This window comes from Brassica oleracea, chromosome C4 (genome assembly GCF_000695525.1).
Source record: "Brassica oleracea var. oleracea cultivar TO1000 chromosome C4, BOL, whole genome shotgun sequence".
Lineage (NCBI taxonomy): Eukaryota > Viridiplantae > Streptophyta > Magnoliopsida > Brassicales > Brassicaceae > Brassica > Brassica oleracea.
This window is the reverse complement of record NC_027751.1, coordinates 47372009-47397334: the sequence shown is the minus strand read 5'-3', so window position 1 is coordinate 47397334 and position 25326 is coordinate 47372009. Positions and strand designations below refer to the sequence as shown.

General features: G+C 35.8%; 2 protein-coding genes, 1 long non-coding RNA gene and 2 pseudogenes across 3 annotated transcripts; 2 read left to right on the top strand and 3 right to left on the bottom strand.

Annotated features, from left to right (window-relative positions):
- The first annotated feature begins 4045 nt into the window (after nucleotides 1–4045).
- On the top strand, nucleotides 4046–7583 carry LOC106339071 (annotated as a pseudogene).
- A 1851-nt stretch (nucleotides 7584–9434) lies between these two features.
- On the bottom strand, nucleotides 9435–10430 carry LOC106337708 (pentatricopeptide repeat-containing protein At2g13600-like). The gene is made up of 2 exons (XM_013776843.1): nucleotides 9685–10430; nucleotides 9435–9590 (listed from the first exon to the last, which is right to left on the bottom strand). Exon 1 carries the CDS (start codon nucleotides 10396–10398, stop codon nucleotides 9730–9732), a length of 669 nt encoding a protein of 222 aa, XP_013632297.1. The 5' UTR covers nucleotides 10399–10430; the 3' UTR covers nucleotides 9435–9590; nucleotides 9685–9729.
- Nucleotides 10431–10616: 186 nt separating this feature from the next.
- On the top strand, nucleotides 10617–11370 carry LOC106337710. Its single transcript, XR_001269112.1, has 2 exons — nucleotides 10617–10859; nucleotides 10992–11370. It is a non-coding gene; the product is annotated as an uncharacterized LOC106337710 (long non-coding RNA).
- A 2246-nt stretch (nucleotides 11371–13616) lies between these two features.
- On the bottom strand, nucleotides 13617–16656 carry LOC106341646 (receptor-like protein 12). The gene has a single exon (XM_013780356.1). It carries the CDS (start codon nucleotides 16637–16639, stop codon nucleotides 14006–14008), a length of 2634 nt encoding a protein of 877 aa, XP_013635810.1. The 5' UTR covers nucleotides 16640–16656; the 3' UTR covers nucleotides 13617–14005.
- Nucleotides 16657–20454: 3798 nt separating this feature from the next.
- Nucleotides 20455–24464, bottom strand: LOC106339070 (annotated as a pseudogene).
- Between the last annotated feature and the right edge of the window lie 862 nt (nucleotides 24465–25326).

The window sequence follows — 25326 nt, the reverse complement described above, 5'->3', positions numbered from 1 at the left end:
GGTTAAACAGCTCAGAGGAAGAGAGAGCTCCCCACGCGCGCGCCGCCGCCGCCGTTGGCTCGGTGTGGGCTTGGGCTTGGGCTTGGGCTTGGGTCTTGGGTCTTGGAGGAGGGCCTCCGGCCCAATAAGACTATTCTTTTTGGACCAAGTTAAACTCAACGTTTTGCCATTTATTTTGAGAAAAAACAGCATGGAATTTTATTTAAAACGACAAGTAGTTTGTCTAGAAAATAAAAACGTCATGCATTTTATCCTCTCGAAAGTTTTAAACGAGATAAGAGAGAGTCTTGAGGAAGAAGTTTCGGAACTCAACTTCCCTCGATCTCCGCGAGATTCTCGCCCACGTGCAGCAGCTGTTGCGGGAAGTGGGTCTTCTCCGTCTCTTTAAATTTTGCCTCTCCTCTTCCTTCATGGCTTAACGTTTTTTTCACATCAAACCAACAGCGAAAATCCCTTAGCGTAAGTCTTAAATACGAGAGTGTTTGGTAGAGTTTATAGTTCGATAGGGCGATCACGAGTGAGGCGTGATTCGTCTGCCATGGTTGTATCCTGGGACTCGATATTCGTACAGTACCGTCTCACTAACGGAGCGAATATTTAGAGTTAAGGAAATAGATTATATCTTGACTCCATGTTTATTTGCGAATACGATTTCTTATCGTTCTTGTATTCGCCTATTACATTCGTCTATTTCCTGAACATCGCTTTTATTTTATCGTTTATGTCAGTCCGGTTTTCCGGCTTCAACAGTAAAGAAAATGGAAGAGAATATCAACGGTACTTTGACTGGACATGATGCTTATTTAAAATAGGCTATTTTCTAAATGAAAATAAGATTGGTACGTATGGTGGAAAGCTCGTCACCTTCTGGGACATTCCTGCGTTGTCTCCTCCATGATCAAACCAAAGAAAAACAAGATGTTCTGTGATTTTGCTTCAGGCCTCAATGGAGAAATTTGTGGTCAGCTTGGATAAGTTGATACTGTGCGTTCAGTCCCTGTCCTTCTGTCACATACACTCGTATGTTGTGGGAACTATTTGAGATTATCAATAACCTCTTACATATAGTCATTAATTTTCCCAAATGTTTTTTCGGGTCAGTTTAGTGTTTTTCTTATAACAACACATGCATACATGATTTGATCTTTTGAAGTGTCACACTTAGATCAAAGTAACACTATACTTTTTTTTTTTTTGAGAAAAACACTATACTTTGTTTGTAATATTCGCATATCGATACGTATACGACTTTGAGTTAGCCTTTTTTGGATTATAATGCCTTCTGCTATAATTGAAATCAAGAAAACAACTATACCCTTTTTCCACTTTCAACTGCATAATAATTTGTTGATCAAAGTTGATTTTTCCTATTTCACAATAAACAAATGCGCCTGCGCGAAACACAAAAAATAAATTGAAGTCGTGATGAATATAAAATGGGTGTAAATTCCTTCGGTGAGTTCTTCATACTCTCTTTTAATAATCTAAAATTATTATGGAAATAGAAGAAAAGGATAAAATAAATATTATATTTGTTGATGTAGAAAATTGTGGTTTATTGATTTGGTTTATGGTTAATGATGGAAAATGAGCCTGTAAGATTGTCTACTCCAATCAACTTTATGAAAATCGAGCTTTTATCTAAAATGAGATAATCTAGTCACGTTTCTTTTTAGATAAAAGCTCGATTTTCATAAAGTTGATTGGAGTAGTCAATCTTACAGGCTTATTTTCCATCATTAACCATAAACCAAATCATTAAACCACAATTTTCTACATCAACAAATATAACAATTATTTTATCCTTCTTCTTCTATTTCCATAATAATTAAGAATCAACATCAAATTTTAAAATTTTCCCACTCTTATATATTGTTTATATTATGCTAACGATCCGCTAATTATTGAAAATTTATTTTTATGGGCGTGCAGAAGATAATTTAACAGTGATTGCAGAGAATAGACTAATTCCTAACTCGCAAGGACGTAGCCCTTGACAGAGCTATCAGGCCCTTGCAGCCATTGAAATTTGTTATTCTCAAGCAGATGAAATTATTTTAAATAATAGTCTTTAAACAGTAAAATATATTAGCTGTAAACAGAAAATCATCTTTGATCAAACTTATCTTTGCTAACTATAGTATGGTACGATTAAACAAAAAATCATGTTATGTGTGTTGTTTTAACCATACAAGGAATCATAATCGATGGAAAAAAGGAATCATAATTTTTAGAACACAATTACACAAACTATACAACACTTAATTACTTCTACATACATAAACATCATATGATCAATTGCAATCGATCTGAATCCTTAAATTTACGTTTAGAAAACTCCTAGCTACTCCAGTTATATGGGAGTATGTATACATCACATAAGTTTATATATTTAGAAATTTTACATATATTCTCCAGTTTAAAAACAAGGAGAGGGAGAGAGACCCAAAACAAAAGATAAAAAGGAAACTAAAATATTCTTTGTTGCCGGCATATAAATAAACCCTTTATTATCGCTTGTTATGCAAAGGGTTTGACCCCGTCGGAATCTTTCTCTTCTCTGGCTTGAATTGTCCAGAGCCGATTACACGTGTGGCATAAGAGTGTGAGAACCCTCTCTCTCTTCTAGAAGGTCCTGAGAAAAAGCTTCGTCTTCCAGCAGCATGAGTGCTTGGGGCTTTGGAGAAAACACAAACAAGAGTGAAGAGAAGAACAAAGAGGCAAAGAAGTCGAAATCGAATCATTTGTTGTTTGGTTTACTATGTTTTGTTTCTCTTCAAAAGATGTGTGGAAACTAAACAAAACAAAAATAAAGGGTGAAGGAAAGAGACCTTTTTGAAGAGACGGTTGAGAGGACTATGAGAATTTAATAGATGCATAAAAATTTCCTTACGGCGTTGTGTTTGTTGCACTATTTATTCATGTGCGGACACAGATGGTCCACTCCATAAAAATGTCATTTTCAACGTTTGGTGTACATAACGCACGATTCTCGGCTATACGTACATCATTATAGTCGACGTTTTTAGATCTTAGAAAATAAAACAAAGCTACGGGGTTATGATGAGAAGGACTTACAGTAAACATCATTGAGTCTAGATCCTAGTGAGAGAAGAATTTTGAGGTTGACTCTGCGCTAGGAACCTGAAACAGATGTGAAACATGATCAGCCGACAATGTCCAGTAATATATATGTTGACATACTAGAGCCATGAATCCGTAAATATTTGCAGAATGTAAATCTTTCAGTAATCAAATGACAAAAGAAAGTTAAAGAAAATACCTTGAAGGCTATCATTTCATATGGCTCAGCTGGAAACATAATATATTGATAGTTATTGTCATAAGGTTGACATGTATTAACTCTCTCTGACATGTTTGATTCTCTCTTTTAAATGAATTTTCGTTCGTTTTTTTTTTTGCATTGGGGGAATATCCGAGTAGGGCAATTGGACATATCGGTTCATCACTAGCCCTCGGCATTTAAGTTAACCGAACCGTCTGAACTGAAATTTTTTGGTTTCGTGTTTAACCAATCGGCGAGATTTGAATTTTAATCGGTGTTGGGTTCGGCAAGCAGATATCAATCAGTTCGACAATCATAGGTCGGATAAATAAATAGCATCAAATAAATCGAATAATTTTAGTTAACTGGAATAAACCGAACTTGACCAGATTCCTGTTGTACTGCAGGATCGAACCAGCAATGGCCTGAAGCTTATCCAATTAATTTTGGTTTTTTAATCGAATGAACCGAGTAAACCAAAAATTAAAACAATTTAGGTTCAGAACATATAATAGTACCTGTAACCAAACTTAATAACCCAAGTTCCGAACCGACCCAAAATATAGTTCAATTTGGTGATACATTTTCCAAACCGAAAATTCCAAAACCATCCTGATACCGAAAAGACTAGTGTAATCATATTCTATGAATAGGTACGACGTAAAATGTGCCACGTCACGTACAATAAAAGACAAGGGTAATCATGTAATTACGCGCTTCAACAGTATCATCGGAATTCGAAAAGAGCAAAAGCGGAGGGAAAATCAAAAATCCCTAATTCCCAAATTCTCAGATCCACGAAGCTCCGTCGAACCTATCCGACGAATTTTCCGGCGAACTTCTATCATGGAGGAACCCCTAACTCCAAACCCCAAGCAAAATCCAGTTTCCACGACGACTCGAATCCAAGCTCCGACGAGTCCCTTTTTCCTGGGATCCAACGATGACAGGCTGGAACGAGAGCAAGCCCGAGCCGCCAGAGTCGCAGCTAGCCGTCGTAAATCCGTGGTCTTCGCCCGTGGGCCCCAGCAGCCTGAGAAGGAGTCCGATCCGTGCTTCGACAAGCAGCAGATTCTCGAGTTGTTCCAGAACTGTATCAAATTCGTACATTTTTATTTGGGTATTTGATTCTTATTATGTTGTGTGGGTTTTTGTGTTGAGCAGAAAATCAATCAGAAGAACACGTGGGAGTTGAATTTGATCGACCATCTCTGTGAGATCATTAAAGTTGAGGATGAGAACAATGCAGAAACTAATTTTCAAAAGGTGAAAGCTTTTTGGTTACATTATTCTTTGGAGGATACCTACAAAAGGATGAAACAGAAAGGAGAAGTAAGAGAAGTATTTGTTTTGCTCTCCAACTCAGGCAAGTTGCACTCTTGAAGCTGGAGTTAAGATTTACTCGATGAGGGTTGACTCGGTTCATTCAGAGGCTTACAAGGTTTTGGGTGGGATTACTCGAGCTGGCCATGATGACACCGGAGGTTAGTTCCATATCTTACACACGAGCATTTATCTTAATTTTAGCATTTGCTTATATCTGCCAGTGTAAGCTTTTGACTGAAAAGATATATTAGCTTTGTCAATTTGTGGAGATGTTTCTTCACATGTTTTTGGTTTGCCAAACTAGTCTTGTGATTAATGATGTAAGCAGATGAATATGTTTCTTTATTGTTTGAGTTCTGTATGAGAATTTAAAACCACTGAGGACATCTGAAGAACCACAATTATTGCTATGCTATGCATTAATTTTAAATTTGTTTAGCTCTAATTTTTAAAGAATGTACTGCAAGTAAAATTGTATCTTATGCCCTTTTCTGATTCTTTTTTTCATGAACCTAGACAACGAGGATGCTGCTGGTTCTGTAGGAAATGCAACTAACCAAAAGAAACAGACAGAGAGAAAGTTAGTTTATAGACAAATCCCACTTCTGGATATAGTAGAGGACACTACTTAGTACTTACTGATGAGCTTTAAAACTGCAGATATCGCCATTATCAACACTGGAACCTTCCTTTGATGCCCTTAACGTGAAGAAGTTCGACGGTAATTTATTGACTTAACTTAACTCCCTTTGTCGTTTGTGAAAAGTAAGTTCTGCACGATAATATTTCGTATTTGGTTACAGTGGCGTTTGCAGTAGATCCCCTTTATCATCAAACTTCAGAACAATTTGATGAAGGTGGTGCAAAGGGTCTTTTGCTAAACAATTTAGGAGTCTATGGAGCGTGTCAAGTTCTATTTGATTCACAAGAAATCCCTGGAAAGCTTGTTTCCTCTGCAAATCAACATAAATCAGAAACAATCGATCTATCCTTTGCTAAAGGTATGGCTTTGTTGGCTAATATGCCTCGCTGTACCATTGTACAGAGGATCTGTTGCACTAATATTTCTCTGATTTCGTGGAATTTGCAGAAAGTGTGGAGCAAATGGTGCTAAACATGCGGCAGAAGGATGAGATTGTACCATCTCTTCGAGCTATAATCAACCAATTTGATGAAGAGAACCAAAGACCATCTGATACGTTTTCTTGTGGTCAGAAGACGACCGAGTCATTTGATATATCACATGGTAATGAAGCTAGCTATGCTGATGATGATGATGGTGGATATGATAACTACGAAGCTTCTTTTGATTATGAGGGTCAAACTGGTGCTGCTGAGGAAAACTTTGGCCCCAATGATGCAGAACCAGCATATTCAAATTTTCCCGAGGTTCTTACCATCTCTATTCTAATTTTCCTTCTTTTTTTCTTTGGCCCCGCAAATACCTGATGCTGACCTTTTTAGTTTTGCAGGAAGTTGAACCAGACTCACTGCAAGCCTTAGATTCAGATGACAGAGTAGAGAACATTGATGACTATCTCTTTTTATCGTTGGGAATTTCATCTAAGCAAAATTCTTGGGCAGGTCCTGATCACTGGAAGTATAGGAAAACAAAAGGTATGCGCTTATATCTCCAGTTTCAAACAATAAGACAAGTCCTCGTGTTTGTCTAGTTTCTCTGAGGGTTTACATGCTTTGAACTCTTAGCAGGTCCAGATGATCTCCCTGCTTCTGAAAACGGATCTTCTCCACCAGCAAAGAAAACCAGGAAAAAGAAACAAGCAGAGCCTGAGCTAGATTTTTACAAAAGCACTGGAGGAAGAAATGCCTGATATCTTTGCCCCTCCAAAAAACCCAAAGTCTTTACTCCTTCCAGCAAGTAAAGCCCCTTGTCAAACAAAGCTTCCAGAGGATTGCCATTATCAACCTGAGAATCTAGTAAAGCTATTTTTACTACCAAATGTGATGGTAAGGCTAAACACTGACCTGCGCACTATTTGCTATTTTTTTTCCTTTTTTATCTCCACCCATTATTTGCCATCTCTTCTGAAGTAAATTTTCTGAACGGTAACATTGCATTGGGAGGAGGAGAAGAAAATGCTCAGGTAACAAGTCATTCATGAGGCAAGGCACATACCAGTTTTTTGTTGTCCTTACCGTTATAAAATTGCCTTTACAAAGAAATGGCTTTAAAAATATCAGTGAAAACTGTTTTGGGACTCTGAGAAAAGAACCTAGGTTTCACTTATTATGTTAGCAAAATGATGATTATGAACATGCGGAATCTTGGGGAAATGATAATGTCTATGATGATGGCCCGTTTGATAATGTAAATGATCAAAGTGATGCAGAGGATACTACCAACTCATTAATCTCTCAGCCACGCCAGGTATGTATATTGATCTGCATATGGTTATTGCGTTACAATTAAAAAAATACTGTATTGACCTATAGTTAGCAATCAAATATTGCTGTAATTGCTCTGCACAATTCATGCTTTAGGTCAACAAAATTGAGGTCCAATATGATAAAGCTTCAAAACAAGTTGATGTGCAAGTGCTAAAGGAAACTCTTTGGGATTGTCTTCAGGAATCTCCTCAACCACCAATTCAGGTTAACTAAGATAAACATAGTTCCTGCTTTCTGCTTCGTCTTTTCTACCTGTTATTGTGATGAAATTGACATAATCTGATATGTGGCAGGATGAGGAACACCAACAAGAACCACTTGAAAATAGATCGTTCAAAGAGCTGTTGGCTACCTTTCCAGATGATTGCAAAGCGGCTGGGACAACCAAAGACATCTCACCACATCTATGTTTTATCTGTTTGCTGCACACAATCTCAGACTCATTGGCTCTCAAGACTTGGACGACCTAACGTTCCATCATGCCTGAAAGAAAAGTGAAGCAAAACCAAGAAGAGAAGCCAAGTGTTTTATGTTGCCTACTAAATTTTATGTTGTAGTTAAGGTGGTGTTATTCAATAGTAGATTTAAGCAAATTCTATTGATTTTATAATCCATTGTTATTAGATGATTGATTGTAATTTATATATTAAAATCTAGTGTTATTGAAAATTTATAATGCCTCAGGTAAAAGATTTTGAAATCTGGTGTTATTGGTTTTTAGATTTACAATGTCTTTTCATTAAAAGAATTTAAAATTTCCGGTGCAATTCGTGTTTAATAGATTATTACAATAATTTGAATTGATAGAATGGATTTAAATATAGTTTCATGAGTCAATTATAGTTCAAAAATCAAAGCCTACCCCCTAAGATTTTAAAATAATTTCTTATTAATGATAAAATTAACATAACTATTATTAAAAATTTATATCTACCAACCACAAGGAATCAAGCAAGAGGAAGAAGGTCACAGAGAATCAATAGGAGAATTCGAGAATGCTTTAAGAGAGACGTTAAACATAAATGAGACAAAGCTTTGCGTGCGTATTGGGCCTTAAATTTTAAATTCATATAAATCCTGGGAAATTTTGAAATACCCTCTCGTCTTTCTCATTCTCTCTGAGATTCTCCCTCTCTCTCTGACTCTCTCGTCATTTCTCGTCGTCGCGTTTCAGGCTAATATCACCGTCGAAGGTGATTGTCTATCTCTCTTGATCTCTCCTTATCTTCCGATCAGTCTTTTTAATAGTACTATCTGATATGAATTTTTAGCGCATGTTCTTGGAATCTTGGAACTTCTATCTGTTTCTTCCCGTATTGTTTCAGTAAAGTGATCATCACTCTCTTTATTAAACCTCAACATTTATAAATCTCTTTAACTCATCTGAAATGGGAATCTTTTGAGTTTCTCTCTGTTTCTTGTTGCGTTTCCATGGATTCTTTCTTCCGAGTCAAAGTGTAGTATACGTAAATGATTGCAGTTTTGGAGTTATGGGAAGAGTGTTCTTGATCGAAAACGACGGACCAGTCTATACATGCGCTACATGCAACGTTCAAATCGCAAAAAGTGAAGATCTCGAGGATGCATGGCTCGACTTATATCAGTTTTACCTTGTGTAAGTTTCCCTTTTACAACTGTTAAATTTGAAAAAGAAAAAAAATGAATGTAAAGATTTTGTCTGCAGGTACAATGTCATGATTGCCGAAGTCCCTGTTCTCTACCACGACGATCTCTTCTCCGGCCATGAGGTGTCGTGCGTCAATTGTTGCGCCCTTCTCGGGTGGAGAAATCCAGCACCGCCGCCAGATCAATCACCAGGAGATGAGATCATGCCAGCATTCGTCTTTGAGCATGGCCGTGTTGCTCCACCACCACCGGATAATCTACCACAAGATTGAGTAAGTTCACTCTATAATGAATTTGATTTGAGTTTGATCCAACTGGGTCTATCTCTCTCTCTGTAAGTAAAGTAGTAGCAAGATATATGTGTTCTAATCAAAACGTTTTCTTCTTTCTAGGGTCTTGAGTTTCTTGGACTGCAAGGAAGCGTCGATGAGATTTTTAGGAGATATATATATATATACATACTTTTAGACGGTAGCGAGACAAGTTACTCTTCTTTGGGAGTTACAGTTGACACTTTAGGTTCCTCATTTTCAACCTCTCTTCTGTGTTTACAATCGAGAGATATCTCTGTCTGAATCATCGTGGTGTGATTATGTGTTATTTGTTAATACTAAAGAGATTTAATTTTTTTTATGGTTTTGACTATATTTTTAAGTTATGGTTCAAGTATTAGAGGCAAAGAGTTTTGGTAGATGTAGTTAACCAGTAATCGGCAACCTAGGGAAAGTGGTACACTTGCATACTTGTATTACAAGTGTGCAAAACTAATCAGTAAACTAGAAAATAATGAATTCAAATGCTTATTATCACAATGTTTGTCTCGAAATCAGAGTTAGAAAGCTCTATTCAAGCTGCATTGTTATCACCAGGATTCATAGAATTTAGAAGGCTATAACCATACTGTCACATCATCTTAGTACAGAAGCTTCATCACAATGGTGCGCTGGAGCAGAAGCAAAATGTAGTGATCAGCAATTGGGAAACCGACGTAAATGTAACAGCCCCGAAGGCCGAAGAGCAGTTACAATATTCATTACCTCATCAACTGTAGGAAGACCAAAAAGCCCTGTTTCACATCAGCTCTATTCAATCCAGCTACTAGCGTCTTGTTTCTTGGCTTTAGTCTTCCTCATCAATCTCCTCAACTCCATAACACTAGTCCAATCTCTTTTCTCGCCATGAACTCTACACAGAACATCATAAGCCGCGGGATACTCTCTTCTCAACCTTGAGATTCCTTTAGCAGCAACTTCACCTAGCTCCAAACATGAATGCAATCCGCAAGCCCCGAGCAAAGCCCCCCAGATAACAAAATCAGGCTCAAAAGGCATACCCTTTATCAACCTCTCTGCTTTATCTAATTGACCAGCCCTTGCTAGTAGATCCACCATACATGCATAATGCTCCTTCTCTGCACTTATCCCAAACCTACCCATCAACATGAACTGCTTTTCCCCTTCTTCCACTAGCCCCGCGTGAGCACAAGCCGACAACAAGTTAATGAACGTCACCTGATCAGGCTTGTAGCCGCACTGTACCATCCTCTCGAACTCTTCTAAAGCTTCCACCCCTAGTCCATGTCTTGCAAACCCTCCAATCATTGAGTTCCACGAAGCTGGATTCTTCACTAGCATCGATTTAAACACGCGTGAAGCACCGGTAATATCACCTGACTTGGCATACATATCTACGAGAGAAGTCGACAAGACTACATCACAATCCATTCCACGTTTTGTGATCATCGAGTGCATTTGTCTCCCCCATAAGAAGCGACGATAAAGCTGCACACGCCTTTAAAACACTCGAAAACGTGTAATGACTCTGCCTGTTACTCCAAGACTCAACCATTTCACGGAAAAGCAACAAGGCTACTTTAAACTCCGTGCGCTGCACGTAACTGTTGATCATCACAGTCCAAGAAAAAACATTCCTTTGACTCATCTTATCGAAAAAGTCCCTAGCTTTACTCATCTCCACGTTGTTTACGTACCCAATCAACATTGTGTGCCAAGTTACGATGTTCCTCTCCGGCATTTCACCGAACGCTCTCTCACCATCCTCCACAAAACCTAACTTCATGTAACCCATAATCAACACATTCCAAGACACCACATCCTTGACCAAAATCTCCTCAAAGACTCTCTCTAAACCTCTTGGATCCCTTAAACTCGTGTAGCCTCTCAACAAAGCGGAGCCGGTGTAAACGCTTGAGGTCAGCCCTAACCGAACAGCAAGCGCGTGAATCTGCAAAACAAGAACCCTAACAAACGCAGATCCTGATACTGCAGCACCATCTATCACCGCGGGGATAGTAAGCTCGTCTGGATTCAACCCGGAGATGGAGGATCTCCGCATATCTAAAAAAAGCCTGAGAACGCTCTCTGTATTATCTCTGGTTTTCTTCAGACCCATGGGCATGGTGTTCCATGACACCACGTCTCTCACAGGCATTTGATCGAACACCTGGCGAGCTTCCGACATCAGACATGTTGAAATGTCTAGCGATGATGTCTGGTTCTGATTAAAAAGCCTGCGTGCTTCCACCAAACCATCGTTCTTGTTGTCAACATTTCGAAAGATTAAAGAGGAGCAGTGTTGAAGCGACTTTGGAAGCTTTCTGCTGAGTAGATTGTAGCCAACGTCAAGCGTCCGGAGAAGCGAGGCACTAACACAGAACATGTCTCCTTCCAAGTCGTTCTTCCGGAAATTCACAAAAAAAAAAAGTGAAGTTACTCACACATTGAGGAATTGGACCGGTGAAGTTGTTGTAGTTTAGATCTAAGGACAGTAAGTGATCTCTTGTTGCAGATTGAGAGAGGTATCTCCCTGTGAAATTATTAGTACCAGCAGAGGAGACGATGATATGTAGGAGACGATGAATTTAATAAAGTGATAAGCTTCGGCTTGGTAAAATCTTATTGGGCCTAGCCGTTTGTCATTGAGCCCATATTAGTACTATATTAATCATCTATAGATTTATATTACCTTTAATGAATTTTATATAGAATTTATTATATAATTTAAAACGAAATTAATATTAATAATATTAGATTTATAAAATAAGATAATTCTTATATATTGTGTTGTTATTTTGAAATAATATTTTCTGCTATAAAAGTTAAAAAAAAATTAAGATATAAAATAAATTATATTTAAATATTAATCAAGCAAATATTTGTATAAATATATATATTTATTTATTTTTCTAAGAAATACTTCTTATATGTGAGTGAAATATATATTTTAATGAAAACTTTATCATATATAGATAATTTAATGTTTTATTTAAACTTTTTAAAAACCTAAATAATAATTTATCATGCTGATTTTTGAATCATAAAACATAAACTAATTAATATTTGTAATAATACTATGCCCGCATATGCGGACAAATCACCTAATTCTTCTGTATTCTATAAGCTTTATCAAATACGATCATCAAGAAACATTTGGGTAAACTCCTAATTCATAGAAAAATACTTGGTTGTTTATTTTACTAGATATAATTGCAGAAGCAATCAAAATTATATTATTCATTTTGAATATTATGACCAAGATAATGTAGAGCTGTAAATTGGGCGAGCCCATGTCCATTAGCTCATATCCATTTGTCCATTTATTGTTTGCGGACAGAGAATGACCATGTCCATTAAGAACCATGTCCATTAAGGACCATACCCACTAACACCCATATTTTCATGGTCTGCCATGGGGTCCATAATGACCATATAAGAAATTTAAAATTTTAATTTATAAGCCTACAATTATATATACAAGTTCATAAAATTAAAATTCATCCATAAATTCAAAAGTACAACAATACATAAGTTCATAAGTACAACAATTCCGGTCTTGGCGGGAAAAATCGATTTTGCGGTTTTGGCGGAAAAACTTAATTTTTCAGTTTTGACGGGAAAACTCGATTTTGCAGTTTTGGCGGAAAAACTCAATTTTTGCGGTTTTGGCGGAAAACTAGATTTTCTGATTTTGACAGAAAAACTCGATTTTTCGGTTTTGCCATGGGGTCCATAATGACCATATAAGAAAATTTTAATTTATAAGCCTACAATTACATATACAAGTTCATAAAAATAAAATTCATCCATAAATTCATAAGTACAATAATACATAATTTCATAAGTACAACAATTTCGGTTTTGGCGAGAAAAATCGATTTTGCGGTTTTGGCAGGAAAACTCGATTTTCCGGTTTTGGCGGGAATATTCGATTTCGATTTTAGCGGAAAAACTTAAATTTGCGGTTCTGACGGAAAAACTCGATTTTCTAGTTTTGGCGGGAAAATTTGATATCAAAATTTAAGCGAAAAAATCGATTTTACGATTTTAGCGGAAAAACTTAAATTTTAGAAACCCTAGGTTTTGTGACAATTGGACAGTCTACGTCTATAAAGCCCAAAACCAATAAAGACCATTTTATTAATGGTATTCCACATTTTGTCCAATAAAAACCAATGGGCAAAATGGGTTTGTCCATATTATGCTCGTTTGTATATTAAGCCCGCCCATTTGACACCTTGTAAGATAATGGAAAGATATATCCTCTTTAGTAATTATTTCCATATGTTCTTGGATACTCTCAATGATATTTTTCTTTCAAACTGATTTTATCATTGAAATATTTCTCTCAGGAAAGATGCCCATATGATGTTGAAAATAGCAATTCGGAGCAAATTCCTAGTCTGTAATTGAATTCAACAAAACGAATAAGAAAATAAAGACTTTAAAGAGCTACAAAGGAAGATACATCTCTAGACTTTAAAATGATTAAACGCTAATCACCAAAAATTTCACTATCTGCGAGTCAAAAGAGAAAATACATCTCTAGAAAAATTTCTAACGTAAACCAAATCTAGATCAATATCTGCAAAAATCACGAGAAATTTCACTAAATCAAAGAGCTCTAGATAATAAACAGGTGTTCTGTAAGAAAAAATAAAACATAGCTCGAGTTTATGATTAATGACTTGTCATATCTGGTAAATAGATGTATCCATACTTGACACAATATGCATGTTCGTTTTAAAAACTCAGCAACTAGCGTCAGTCAGCAGCAATAAATAAAGCTACGATGGAAGTAAACTGGAATTGCCACTGCTGCTGTTATTTCTAGTTTCAGACGCCAAGGATCGATTAGTGACAGGAAACCGGAGTTGCCGCTGCCGCTGTTATTTCTAGCATCTCATCTGCCTGTTATTACTTGCTGTAGTGACTGAAAACGAAAATCTTTTTGCCGCGACTGTGATGTATTTGCCGTGATCATAGCTGTTATTTTGAACCGCTGCCGCTGTCGCTTGCGTTTATTAAACGAACAGGCCTAATCTTCCTAATAGATAGTCGATCAACGGACGAACAAATGATACGACTTGTGTGCTATAGCCCATCCAAGCAACACTCCTGGTCCACACCCTATCGCCACTGCTTTCAAGTTCAACGCTTCTTCTTCTTCTTCTTGGTCTTGGTCTTCTTCTTTTTGTGGTTGAGGTTCATCACTAGTGTCGAAGCAACTTTCTTCAAGAGGAAGACCACAAAGTCCTGCGTTCCCTTCAAATGAAGATCTAGCCTGTCCAGTAATTTGTGTTCCTTGCGGTATTTCACCTTTGAGTTGGTTGTGAGACACATTTATGTACGATAAAAACGACACGCTCCCGAGTCCATTAGGAATACTTCCAGAGAGTTTGTTGCTGGACATATCTAGAGACTCAAGAGCCTTAAGATCAGCCAACGATTCAGGAATATGGCCTGTGAAGGCGTTGCTCGATAGATTGAGTGCAATCAGCGACTTTAAAAGACCAATGGATTCAGGAATTTGTCCTTCCAGTAGATTTCTTGAAAAGTCAATAGCACAATACGAAGTGAGGACGTTCGCTTGCTCCATACGCAAACCTTTGTACTGCAAATCTATATGATCCGTGAAGGTGTATGCAATCAAGCCGTATGGATTCTTCTCATACACCATGTATAAACTCCCATCTTCTTTCCCTGTGAGTGATGATGATGCTGCTTTCCAGTTCTCAAAATATCTTGGTGGCAAGCTTCCGGTAAATTTGTTATCAGATATTTCTAATATTCGTAGCTCCGGAAACCCGAGAGGACCTTGATTAGGAGGAGATATCGAACCGTAGAACTTGTTTGAACGGAGAGTAAGAACTTGTAAGTTCGGTAAAGCCTTGAGCCAGAAGGGAAACATGTCTTTGATATTGTTGTTGTCAACGCTTAGAAACTCTAGAGAGGAGCAGTTTCGAAGCGACCTAGGAAGCTTTCCGGTTAGTTGATTGTAGCCAACGTCAAGCGTCCGAAGCGAGGCACTAACACAGAACATGTCTGGAAGACTTCCTTCCAAGTTGTTCTTCCGGAGATTCACGAAAGTGAAGTTACTCACACACTGAGGAATTGGACCGGTGAAGTTGTTGTAGTTTAGATCAAGGACGGTGAGCGAACTCCTGTTGCAGATTAAGAGAGGTATCTCCCCTGTGAAGTTATTAGTACCCGCGGAGAAGACAGTGATGGAGAGTGGTAGATTTGGAAGTGCTCCTTCGAAATTGTTTGACTCCAAAAGTAATATCCGCACTGATGAATTGACTAAAGCTTCTGATGAGCCTTCAAAGCCGTTGAAAGAGTTGTTTACAACGTTTAGGGTACCCAGTTGAGGAAGGCTCCATAACCACTCAGGGAGTTTCCCACTGATTCTATTGTTGGATAGGTCTATAAACTGCATGCTATGAAGTTTTTTCAACATGTTTGGGAACTCCTTGATTCCACAATGCTTGAAGAACACCATTGCTAAAGTCAATGGGATGTTTGAATCTGAACGTAAGCTGGCTGGAGATATACTGTTACCAGAAAGATCAAGGTGCAACAAAGATTTGAGAGAGGAGAAGAGGTTTAAGTCGATTGGATAGCTTGTGTTTAGGAAAGAAAGGTCAAGGTGTGTGAGGTTGATGAGCTTTGAGATAGGCTCTATGATGTTTCCTTCAAAATGGTTATTCCCAAGGTACATGTATTGGAGCCTAGATGGGGTGGATGAGTTATCAAATTCAATAGATCCGGTGAGGTCGTTTCCACGCACATCAAGATATGTCAAGGATGGCATAGTGAGGAGATAAGAAGGAATGGTCCCAGAGAAGTGATTCTCATAAAGATTTAGAACAGAGAGCATGGTTAGATTTTGTAAAAGTGGGATGCTACCAATTAGCTTGTTTCGGTCGAGGTACAACAAAGTTAACCGGGTTAGGTTACTAAATATGGAAGGAACTTGACCGCTAAAGCCATTGGAGGAAAGAGAAAGGGCTTTTAATTGGTTGAGATTGCTAAATTCATAAGGGATAGAGGAATTAAAGTTGTTGAAAGCTAGATTAAGGTAGAGGAGGTGGTGCAACTCAAAGAGGCTATTGTTGGGGTACAAAGCTCCAGAGAAGTGATTATGAGAAAGGTCTAAGACTGTGAGCTTGTTTAGATTACTCACAAGTGGGAAACTACCGGTGAGATCATTTTGGGAAAGGTCTAGTTTAGAAAGCATGCTTAGGCTACTTAATGAGGAAGGAACTTGGCCGGTGAGGCCATTAAAGGAAAGAGATAAAACCTCTAATTTGGTGAGATTTCCAAACTCGGAAGGGAGTGAAGAGGAGGCAAAGTTGTTGTGAGAGAGATCAAGAAAACGAAGATGATGAAACTGGAAGAGGCTACTGTTGGACTTTAGAGTTCCGGTGAGACAGGCCCTGAGTCGTAGCTTCGTGACTGCACCTGTCGAGTTATCGCACCATATTCCGTTATAGTTGTGGTTGCAACGGCGGGCATCAAACTCGTTCTTGAACTGCGTAAAGACTTTAATCTGGTGGGGATGACACCCGACAAGACCAACAAGAGGATCACTTGTAATGAATTTTATAGTGGCGCAGCTTGAAGGGGAGACACAACATAGCAAGAGTAGCGAGAGGAAATGCAAACGCACAAGCCATTCTGACATGGTGGCCATAAGATCTTTTAAAGAAATTTGTTTTAAAGAAATGTGAAAGAAAACAAACTGGTATAAATAGAGATATGTGGTTTTGCATTGGAATAAAAGTCTACTAAGAAGAAGTTTGAGGTATCTTGTAAAGAAGAATGTCTAAGAGCCACTCAATTTCTAACGTGAAATTTGGATTTAGAATGATATCACACTGAAATTTCTCACATTAAATGTTCAAAGTTACAGAAGTCAAGTTAGTATAACGATAGACAAGTTTTAATGAGTATTGTTTGTTTGTGAATTGTCAGGTTTCAAAGTGGTTGTCAAAATGATTACGTACACATTATGGTTTAGCTAACAAAATATCATTAAACCGAACCAAGCACGATCCTGAACTATGAAAATTCATCAGCTAAAGGAACGGAATCGTTCGTGGTATGTGTAATGTAGTATAGTGTGGAGAAATAGAATCCTCTGATTCTTCATCTTTGATTCTCTGACAGTCTCGTTTATATTTGTGCGAAAAAACATGGTAATTTTGACTAAGAGCGTTTTGAAACATTAAGTCAGTAGTAAGTAACTAGGCCTGCGCAAAATAACCGGAACCGAAGAACCGAACCGGAACCGAACCGAAATACCCGAAACCGGAACTGGACCAATACCCTCAAATACCCGAACGGTTCCTATATTTTTATATCCGAAATAACCGAACCGAGAACCGAACGGGTACCCGAATATATAAAAATATTAATTATATAACATATAACATCATTAAATATATATTTTAAATTTAAAATTCTATTAAAAGTATCTGAAAATAGTTGATGATAACTAAATTATTATAAAGTATCCAAACTACCCGAAAGTATCCGGATAGTTTTATCCGAAATATCCAAACGAAATATCCAAAGTAATCCAAAATATCTAAAATTTTTATGTAAATCATCTTAATTATTTGATATTTTACCCTAAATAACCGATATTTTATCCAAATTATCCGAACTACCCGAACTATCCGAACCCGAACCGGATCCAAATGAGAACCGAACTTTTTCCGGATATTTTCCGGTTCCTACATTTACTATCCGAACCGAACCGAACCCGAAACTATCCGAACCGAACCGAACCGAAAATAGGTCAAGTACTAAATGGATCCTCTAGCCCCTATCCGAACTACCCGAAACCCGAAATACTCGAACCGAACCGAACCGATACCCGAAATGCCCAGGCCTAGTAGTAACTATGACAAAGTGAACACGTTATGGTCTAGCTCCTAGTTTATTTTGTCAAAGTGATCACGTTGTGATTGAAATATCTGTTGAATATTTTAATAACTTAATATTAATTCGTTGCCCAAAAAAAAAAACTTAATATATTTTTTTTTTTTTTGATAATCCAGGGGTTCCCCACTTACGTGGGTCATTTCCCTGAGCCCGGTTAGGCAGCGGTCCACTTCACCCGGGAAGGCTTTACCTGGGCTGGGGACAAGGCCCAACACCCAGTACCGCATTTGGTGACAGAATGGGTAGTTCGCCTCCGCCTGGCGTCGAACCCGTGAACATGACAATTGGCCCACGGGGTCCTTACCAAGTGAGCTACCTCGTCCCGTCAAAAAAAAAAAAAAAAAAAAAAAAATTCATTCTTTTCAAAGGAAGTGCCGTTTGAAGGTTTTTCGGGATTTTTGGACAACTTATTGTTAATTTATTTTTTCGTCGACACTTGTTGTATTGAAGGATTTTTTTGTTTGTTTGCATAATAGCTTAGTTTTCTTTTTCAACTCGTTGAGTTGAAAAAACTTGCAAAAAATCAAAATAAACTATTGCTTTTTTATAATTTATGTTACAGATCTACTATGCTTGGATAAAACCCACAAGAATTACAAATAAAAACTTTGAAATCGTGAAAATCATTTTTCGTCAAAACTGCAATATTTTTTTTCTGTCAAAATCTCCACAATAAGCTTACAAATATGCTCATTGTTTTCCATTTCCGACCCAGTCATACTGTGGCTTTGTTTGTAGTAATTATGTTTTGTTTTAACTTAAGAGGTTTTCTATGTTTTCTACGCGTCGATTGATAAAGCTGATAACAAAACGGTAACAATTTGCTGTAGAAGCAACTTCTACAGAAGTAGTATGTTTTCATAAATGTAATTAATAACATGATTGGTCGAGTAGTTAATGATTTATATATAAAAGTATCATATAAAATTAGTACGTGATATATAATTTGCTTATTTATGAATAATATAGATATATTATATTTATAATATATATGTATATTAATTTTTATATTTTTATTGACAATAATAAATTATATTTAATTTAATTGTATTTTAAATACGAAATAATTTTATTGAAAAATAAATTTTATTTTTCCAAAAAATCAATTGTTACTTTAAAAAAATAAAATTTTAAAATTTAGTTTTTGTAAAGAAATTTTAAATTTTTTTAATAATTTTTTTAAAAAATTTAAAGAAATTTTTTAAGATAGAAATTTTTTAAATTTATATTTTTTAAAATATTATATAGTTTTAGATATACAAAACAAAGATTTTATATATTCTAAATGCAAATGCTCTACCAAAAACTTCATATGAAAGCATTGGGTCAAGAACATTTGCTATTCTAAATATTTTTAAGAAAATTGTTGATTGGATAATATAGAACATACTACTTATGCAAATGCTATGCAAATCAAACCCCAGCTAGTAAATCTGACGAAGCCTTTTTATTTATATGTTATATAAAATCAAATTCAATTGAGAAAACGCTTTTACAGTATTTAAAAAAACGTGATTTTCTTATAATACATATATAGATGCTCAGATTATATTTTACGGTTTAGATTTTGGTATACTTAATCTTTTACACCTTTTTATACCAAACTGCCATTGTTCATAGATATATGTTTATTAATATCATATGTTCAAAAACTTTATTCTTATGTATTACTTGTGTTATATGCAGGTATAAAAATTATTACCCTTTTACTGTATATCGATCTGTGTACTGCCTGCAAAGAGTTAGAGAATTTGGAGGATATAGTATATACAGTTCTTCGGACATAACTACCATGATCATGTTTATATTTCTGGATTGGTCACATTAGTATAGTGTTTTAAGAGCCGGATCTAAATTATTTCACATCAGTTTGGAAAGACAATTTGCACGCAAATTAAAACTTACATACAGTAGAACCTCTATAAATTAATAATGTTGGGACTTTGAAATTTATTAATTTATAGAGATATTAATTTACAAAAGTTTCCTTATTTAATTTTTTTATTTTAAGATATAATTATTCTAAGATAAGAAAAATATCTGATTTTAATGTATAAACATTAATTGTTACTTTTTAAAATTTGAAATTTATATTAATTTATTATATTATTTGTTGTATATAATATATATTGCATAGAACTTAAATGTGGTTTTAGATATAATATTACAAAATCTCATCAGAAAAATATATGAAGTATAAAAAAATATAAAGATAATTCCACTGTGAATATAAAACAAACAATATAAAAACATGTTCTTACTTATATAAAATATGTATACATATAAATTATTAATTTATAATTTTAAGGGGACCATATATATACATAGAATTTTCTATAAAAATATTATTATATTATTTTATCGATTTGTATCAAATTTTGAACCGGCCCAAGTTAAAACCGACGAAATTTATTAATTTATAGATATTATTAATTTATCGAGTATAAATTTATATAGGTTCCACCGTATACGGTGATAAATGACACTAGTTGCATAAATAATACTATGAATTTTGAGACAGTGTCAGGATAATTTACCAAGCAAACTCATATCACTATACTACTTTCTCACAGAGAAAACAACAAATAAAGCTGTTAAAAAGACAGCTTTAGATAGAGAAGACAACGGGATACCATATTTCCCCTTCTTAAACAGGCCCATTAAAAATGGATAGAATATGATAACCACCAAGACACAAATACATGCCTCGGCCGAACCTGAACCACCACCTCCATCCTTACAACTCCACGATTGCAGACCTACCCAATAACCGGCTATTGCGGCTAGATTTACTAACACAATAAATGTGCCTGGCAAGAAATAAAGTGAGCCATCGATTTCAAATTTACCGGAAGATGGGCTTAAGCCATGATCTATACGCTGAGGTGGTTCGTCTCCTGACCCTGACCTAGACTCAGGCATAGTCTTTTGGGTGACTATGAGCACGACTTTCGAGATTCCAATAAGCTTGAGTGTGATATCAAGGATGCTAAATAACCAACAAGAAGTGGCCTTTATTCTCCAAATTGATTGGGAGACATACCATGATTGTACGGAAAAACCAACCCTCATAAATTCCCATAGAGTGTAGAGACAATGCATCCCCAGAAGTGTGACGATTATACCTAAACAAAGTCGCTAAAGCAACACAAAACATTAGCTTATTTAGTTATACATGAAAATAAATCAGAACTACATTAATTATGAAACTATCATATGATTATGAATAGAGATAATAAACGAGAGTCACCTAGGGAAATAAGGCAGAGTTGTGTAGTAGGCAATAGGCAGGCAAGAGACAATAAAAGAGCTCAGGGATTGACCTTAGACCCCACATAGAAATGGAAATGTAAGCCAGACGTTGTCTGAATCTCATTTTTTGGTGAAATAGTCCCATCAACGGACTTTGTTTGTTGAAAAAGACTTCGAGCATGCCGGTCCCCCATCGTCGCCACTGGACCATGGCCACCGGTCCCATTGGCGGCATACAGCCTAGAAATGCTGGTGGATCTGGAGAAATGTATGAGCTTGTCCATCCTCTCGAATGGATTCCAATACTTGTGTTTACATCGTCAGCCATTGAATCGTATAACCAACCAATCTAAACCAATTACAGTGAAACCTCTGTAAATTAATAATGTTGGGACTACACCAAAACTATAATTTTTTATTAATTTATAGAGATATTAATTTATCAATATACTAATTGAATCAAAAACTCAATTTGAGACTATAAAATTATATTATTTTATAGATATTTTTAGTGTATATTAATTTATAGAGTATTAATTTAAAGAAGTTATACTGTATATAGTATAAAACAAAAGCATACTGTAAAATATTATATTTTTATTTTATTCTATGGTTATTAAATTTTGAGGGAATTACGGTTTTGCTCCAGCTGGTTTGGTATTCATAGTGACAATTCCCCACTTCTTCGGCTATTTCTATGGAGTTTGTAATGGTTTGCTGGGGATTTGATTTTCCTTGTAACGCCTCGACCACCGATTTCACTATCTCTTTAGAACTCCCAAATTCTCTCGCTAGACTCCCCTCAGCTAACATCCTCTCTTAATCACACACATATCAAGAGAGGCATAAATAGTTTGTTTTATAAATGAATATCAAATAGCTGGATGTAGGTCGAGTAATGAAAAGTTCTTACTTGTAGCAACTGAAGAAAGACTTCCACTGTCATCTAAATCATCGATAGAAAGACCGTACATAACTTTTCTAGTGTGAAAACATCCAGAGCCTGTAAATATCGGTCCTTGGATTCCCGCAATTCCTCGTCCCAAATACTAAAAATCAATAAGCAAAAGAACAAATTATATATTGGAAAAGATATTGAATTGATCAAAAGTATAAATAAAAAGTAAGAAGAAATCGTACTGATTGTAAGATGATGAATTCATCAGCGTTAGAATCATAAAAATCTTGAGGGAATTGAACAAAAGCACAACGGTTTGGATTCATTGGCTTTTGCAAAAATACACACATTGCTTGTCGCACCACATCTGCTTCATTTACATACATGTCACAGTCTACGTTCAACATGTATGGTGCATTTGTCATTAACCCTGATACTCTTACCTGGTCAAATCATTATACACTCATCACATTCATTAGTATGAAAAAAACTATAACAAAACAAAGATCTACAATAATTGATAGTTGTTCAACATGGAGATCTGGCCTCAAGATTTTTTTTTTTTGAACGCCAATCTGGCCTCAAGATAGGTATCCAAAAGTCCACTATTTATCTTGCAGGACTAACTGTTTATCACATCTTGATTTCCATTCAGTACATTCAAATCTTGTTTGAAACTTGCTTGGAGGATTTATTTCAGCTTAACCATCTTTTGAGGGGTTTTTGGTCAGTTGGGGGGAATACATAAAGGGTTCATGAATATAGAAAATTGGTTAAAAGACATATAGATTAACAGATATATTCAATTTCTTCTGAATGATATTTTAAGGAATTGCATAATAATTTCATTAGCCGGACTAACGGAACTTATGCTCTTACTTTAAAACTAAGGAAAACATATAGAGAGAGATATAGGAGAGAAAAATCACTAACCAGAAAATTCATGGCTCCGGCTTTGTAATGATGATGGTAATTTTCTCTTTTCCCTCTTGAAATGTATACAAAATGTGGAACCTCTTTTTCGTCTCCTACACCTTCTTTGTTTTCACACACCAACTTCACACACACATATATAACAAGATAGAGTCGCATAATTGTAATATTCTTTTTGAAAGTTTTTGTTATGTAACAATAGTTGTAGGAGATTAAGAAAATATTTTGGTAACTAAATTCTAGACATACTTTGACTATAGTTGAATGCTCAGTAGGTTTTGTGTTTGAGAAAGCTTCGAAATCATTGTCTGAATCCAACCAATCGGAATCTCCAGTGGCATCTTCCACTTTCCGGCTTAACTTCTCGTACTCCGTCTATATATTAGTCAATAAAAAATTCAAAGTAAATACTCAATAACACTGTTTCAAAAAAAAAATAATAATAATAATCAATAACACGTCCAGCTAAGCTGTAAATAACAGGTATATAAGACATAAATTAATCCATCATTTCCAATTAATTTTGAGTTATTTGATTTTTTTTTTCATATTTAAATTTAACGCATCCGAAAACAACTATAATAATTTAATTTGCTAACGTAAATAAAAACGCAAAATGATAACAATTGAACTAGAGTTCCAAAAAAAAAAAGATAACAACTGAACTCATTACCTTCATCAGTCCCCAATCTTTGGTGAATTCAGAATCCCTTGAAGAGGGCAGAGGGTTCAAGAAATATCTAAAAGGGGCTCTAACTCTGACGTTGTATTTCTTGCAGAAAAGAACCCAAATCTTGGCGAACTTAGAAGCTTCCTTGAGAGAGAAGTAAGTGAGAGGTGAGCATCCATCGTCTGAAACATAACATGCTAGTTTATTCGCCGGATAATTCACAGCTAGCAGCGAAAGCACGGTGTTCACAACAAGAATCGGCGGCTCCCGAACCGGATCCGCCGTGGTTACGAACATATCTACCGATGGAAAGTCATGAAGTCTGAAATGATAATTACGAGGTAAATTCATAAAAAGTTTGGAGTATTAACTTCACAACCGAAAAGAGCATGGTGTACCATTTAGCTAGAAATATACATAAAACTAAGTGTTTTCATGTACCATGTATATAAATAAAAGTTTTAAAATTTAAATATATTAAAAATAAAATTATGTTAATTTTTTAATTTTATTGTTTACTTAACCAGCAAAATCACTAACCAGAAAAGGGTACCTTTTGTCAAGTCTATGTAGATGAGGTTTATATTCAGCAGGACTCCATTTAATGCACGTAATAAGTAGCCATATAAATAAGAAACAAGATTCACAGAGTAAAGCCACGACCCAAACGGTTTCGTTTTCGTTCACACGTTGAATCCGGTACAAGAGAAGAGAAAAGAGAAGGCCGAGAATCGTGAGATCCACAGCTCTTAGAAAATAGCTTTTGTGTGAGATCCTTTCGCAAAGAGGAGGACGTGAAGAGCTTGAATCCGCCATAGGAGAAGCTTTATTAAGGTTTTTTTTTTTTGTATATGTTCTGAATAGTTTAAATGCGTCACGTCTATATATACTATTACTATATAATTCTACTAGTATCTAGTATCCTATCAAAGTATTATATTCATCAACGTGATATACATCTTATACGTGGACCGTAATTAAGCAATAAATGTGTATATTAACATAATGCAAAATCAAGCTATGTGATATGATTTGTTTTTGCCTATGTAAATATTCTATCATTAATATGAAATTAAGGAACATGAATCTATATTATTATAATAATAATATGTAGACAGATACTTTAATGTATGTATCTTCATGTCCGAGGCGAAAGTGCTACTGATTAGAATATAAGCACGTGAGGTGTTTGACTTCTAAGAAAGCGTAGATGGTTTGGAGATGTTAGCGTTACGTAATGTATGTTTACATAGTTAGCACTGCAAACTAATTAAGTAACGAAAACGGGTGTACTGATCAATTCCGAGGTTTTACCGCTAAGTCCTTGAAATGCGCCAGTGCTAACGTGGTTCTATCGATTCAAATTCATCTCAGCATGTTCCATGCTCACGTGACGAACCTTGCTCTTCAAGTTGGTGGAACTATTATTTTATGACTTATTTTTGGGTTCACCTCCTAGGGTGAATCTAACCAATAGGATTGTGTTATTTCATATTCTATATCCTTTAAAAAAGGAAACAAAATATTGTCAAATTATATTATCTTTTTAAAATTAAAAGGTAAAAAAAAATAATAGTAATTACAAAAAAAAATATTTTTAATGTCGTCAGCAAAACATTAAACCCTAAATCCTAATCTCTAAACCTTAAATCCTAAACCCTAAACCCTTGGGTAAACC

Excerpts from the sequence above, each read along its gene's own strand:
- LOC106337708 (XM_013776843.1), bottom strand. The coding sequence starts at position 10,398 with ATGCACTCGATGATCACAAAACGTGGAATGGATTGTGATGTAGTCTTG.
- LOC106341646 (XM_013780356.1), bottom strand. The coding sequence starts at position 16,639 with ATGGCCACCATGTCAGAATGGCTTGTGCGTTTGCATTTCCTCTCGCTA.